This window comes from Galeopterus variegatus, unplaced genomic scaffold (assembly GCF_000696425.1).
Source record: "Galeopterus variegatus unplaced genomic scaffold, G_variegatus-3.0.2 Scaffold2566, whole genome shotgun sequence".
NCBI classification, from domain to species: domain Eukaryota; kingdom Metazoa; phylum Chordata; class Mammalia; order Dermoptera; family Cynocephalidae; genus Galeopterus; species Galeopterus variegatus.
In genome coordinates, this window is record NW_007728677.1 from 282,625 (window position 1) to 285,112 (window position 2,488).

The 2,488-nt window shown below is 29.8% G+C and overlaps 1 protein-coding gene across 1 annotated transcript in view; it reads left to right on the plus strand.

Annotated features, from left to right (window-relative positions):
- Positions 1-2,166, plus strand: part of ZBBX (zinc finger, B-box domain containing) — a gene marked incomplete at its 3' end in the record, with an annotated part of 85,349 nt that extends 83,183 nt beyond the window's left edge. The window contains exon 15 of the mRNA XM_008582320.1: positions 2,050-2,166. Within this exon, the coding sequence (XP_008580542.1) occupies positions 2,050-2,166 (117 nt within the window). The remainder of the gene's footprint in view (positions 1-2,049) is intronic.
- Between the last annotated feature and the right edge of the window lie 322 nt (positions 2,167-2,488).

The window sequence follows — 2,488 nt, forward strand, 5'->3', positions numbered from 1 at the left end:
CTGGATATTAATCCTTTGTGGGATTCATAGTTTTCAAATATTTTCTCCCACTCTGTAGGTTGTCTTTTCACTTTGTTAATTGCTTCTTTTGCAGTATAGAGCTTTTTAGTTTGGTATAATCCCATTTGTTCTAACTACACACACAAAAAAGATAAATGTGAGGTAATGCATATGTTAATTAGCTTGATTTAACCATTTCACAATGTACGCATATTTCAAAACATAATGTTGTACATCATAAATATATACAATTTTTGTCAATTAATGGTAATAATGATAATAAAAGCATTTGACCATATATGTGAGGATTTATTTCTGAGCTCTCTATTCTATTCCATCTGTCTTTATTCTAGTACTTTTTTTTTTTTTTTGGTAGTAACTTTTGAAATTAGGAAGTGTGAGCTCTCCAGCTCTGTTCTTGTTTTTTAAGATTTTTCGGCTATTCAGGGTCCCTCATGATTCCATGTGAATTTTAGGATGGATTTCTTTTATTTCCACAAAAAAATGTCAGTGGGCATTTAATAGGATTTTTTTGAATCTGTAGATCACATTGAGTAGTATTGACATCTTAACACTATTAAGTCTTTCAATCAATGATCGTGGGATATGTTTACATTTATTTATGTGTTCTTTCAGTAGTGTTTTAGAGTTTTTATTGTACATGTCTTTAAACTCTTTGTTTAATCCCTAAGTATTTTATTGCTTTTTAAAAATGGAATTGTTTTCATAACTTATTTTTCAGATTGTTTGTTCTTAGTGTATGGAAATGCAACTGATTTTTGCCTATTGACTTATATCCTGCTACTTTGCTGAGTTCATTTATCAGTCACAAAGGTTTTTTTTTTTAATCTTTAGGGTTTTCTACATGTAGTATCATATCATCTATGAACAGATATAGGTTTACTTTTTTCTTTCCAATTTGAATGCCTTTTGTTTCTTTTTCTTGCTTAATTGCTCTGACTAGAACTACAAGTACTGTGTTTAATAGTAGTAGCAAAAGCAGGCATTCTTGCCTAGCTCCAAATCTTAAAGGAAAAGTTTTCAGTCTCTCATTGAGAATAATGTTTGCTATGGGTTTTTCACATATGACTTTTATTATGTGGAGGTAGTTTCCTTCTATTCCTAGTTTATTGAATGCTCTTATCATAAAAGGGTGCTGAATTTTGCTTTTTCTGTACCAATTGAAGTGATCATGTGTACTTTCCCTTCATTCTGTTACTATGGTGTATTACACTGATGGATTTTCATATGTTGGACCATCCTTGCATTCCAGAAATAAATCTCACTTGGTCATGATATGTAGTCCTTTTTATATGCTGCTAAATTTGGTTTTCTAGTTTTTTTTGGTGAGAATTTTTGCATCACTTATCATAAGGGATATTGGTCTATAGTTTTCTTTTCTTGTAGTGTCTTCATTTGATCTCAGAATAATGCTGGCCTCATAGAATGAGTTAGGAAGCATTCTCTCCTTCTTATTTTTTTTGGAAAAATTTGAGAAGTATTGGTGTTAATTCTTCTTTAAATGTTTTTACAAACTCACTAGTGAAGTTGTTAGGTCCAGAATTTTCCTTTGTTGAAAGACTTTTGATTATTAATTCTACTTCTTTTGTAGTTATACATATATTCAGATTTTCCATATCTTCATGATTTTGTAGTTTCCTTTTGAAAGCTAGCTCTTGGTGTCATCCGTATTCTTAGGTGTCATATCTGTTCTAATGTGTTTATTAATGTACAAATTGTTATGCCTTATGTTGTATTATTGTATACTTTTAAAAATATCTGTTTCTATTCAAGCATATTATATATATATATATATATATGTGCATTACATTTGTAATTTAAAGTATTTTTTTCTTTTAATCAGGACATATGAATTTAATATTTTTTATCTTATAGTTATGAAATTTTGTATTTCTTAATATACCTCACTGTTATAAATATTCCTTATTTAGCTAAATATTGTCTAATAAGACAATAAATATAATAAACCAACAACATGGATTTCCCTCTTTTTAACCTTTATATTATCTTACCTTTTTCCCACTTCAGGAGACAGCGAGTGGATCCCAGACCGTAGCTTAAGTGCACATGCTGATAATGCAATTGCCTTGGGTGTTCTGCACAGTGCCCCAAATCCATCATCGAGTAGAATACAGCAAAAGATGTGTAAGATTGGCTATACGGCAGCAGTGCTATACTGCTGGCTCACTTTATTTAGTATTTTGTTTCTTAGCAGTTTAATAGGCAACTGAAAATTAGTTTTTGCAGTTACATAATTTAAACTTATTCATTTGAATTAAATGTCCTGGATGTTTCTTCCAAAATCAGAAATCCAAGTGTACTCATTATTCCTCTCAAAAAAACAAGAGTTACAGTCTCAGTTATTTTCTGTAACAATATATTAAGGAATAATATTTGTAAAATATACCTCAGGTTATGGTATATTTTGAACAATCATTATAAAATACATACTCAGTTTCTTTACACA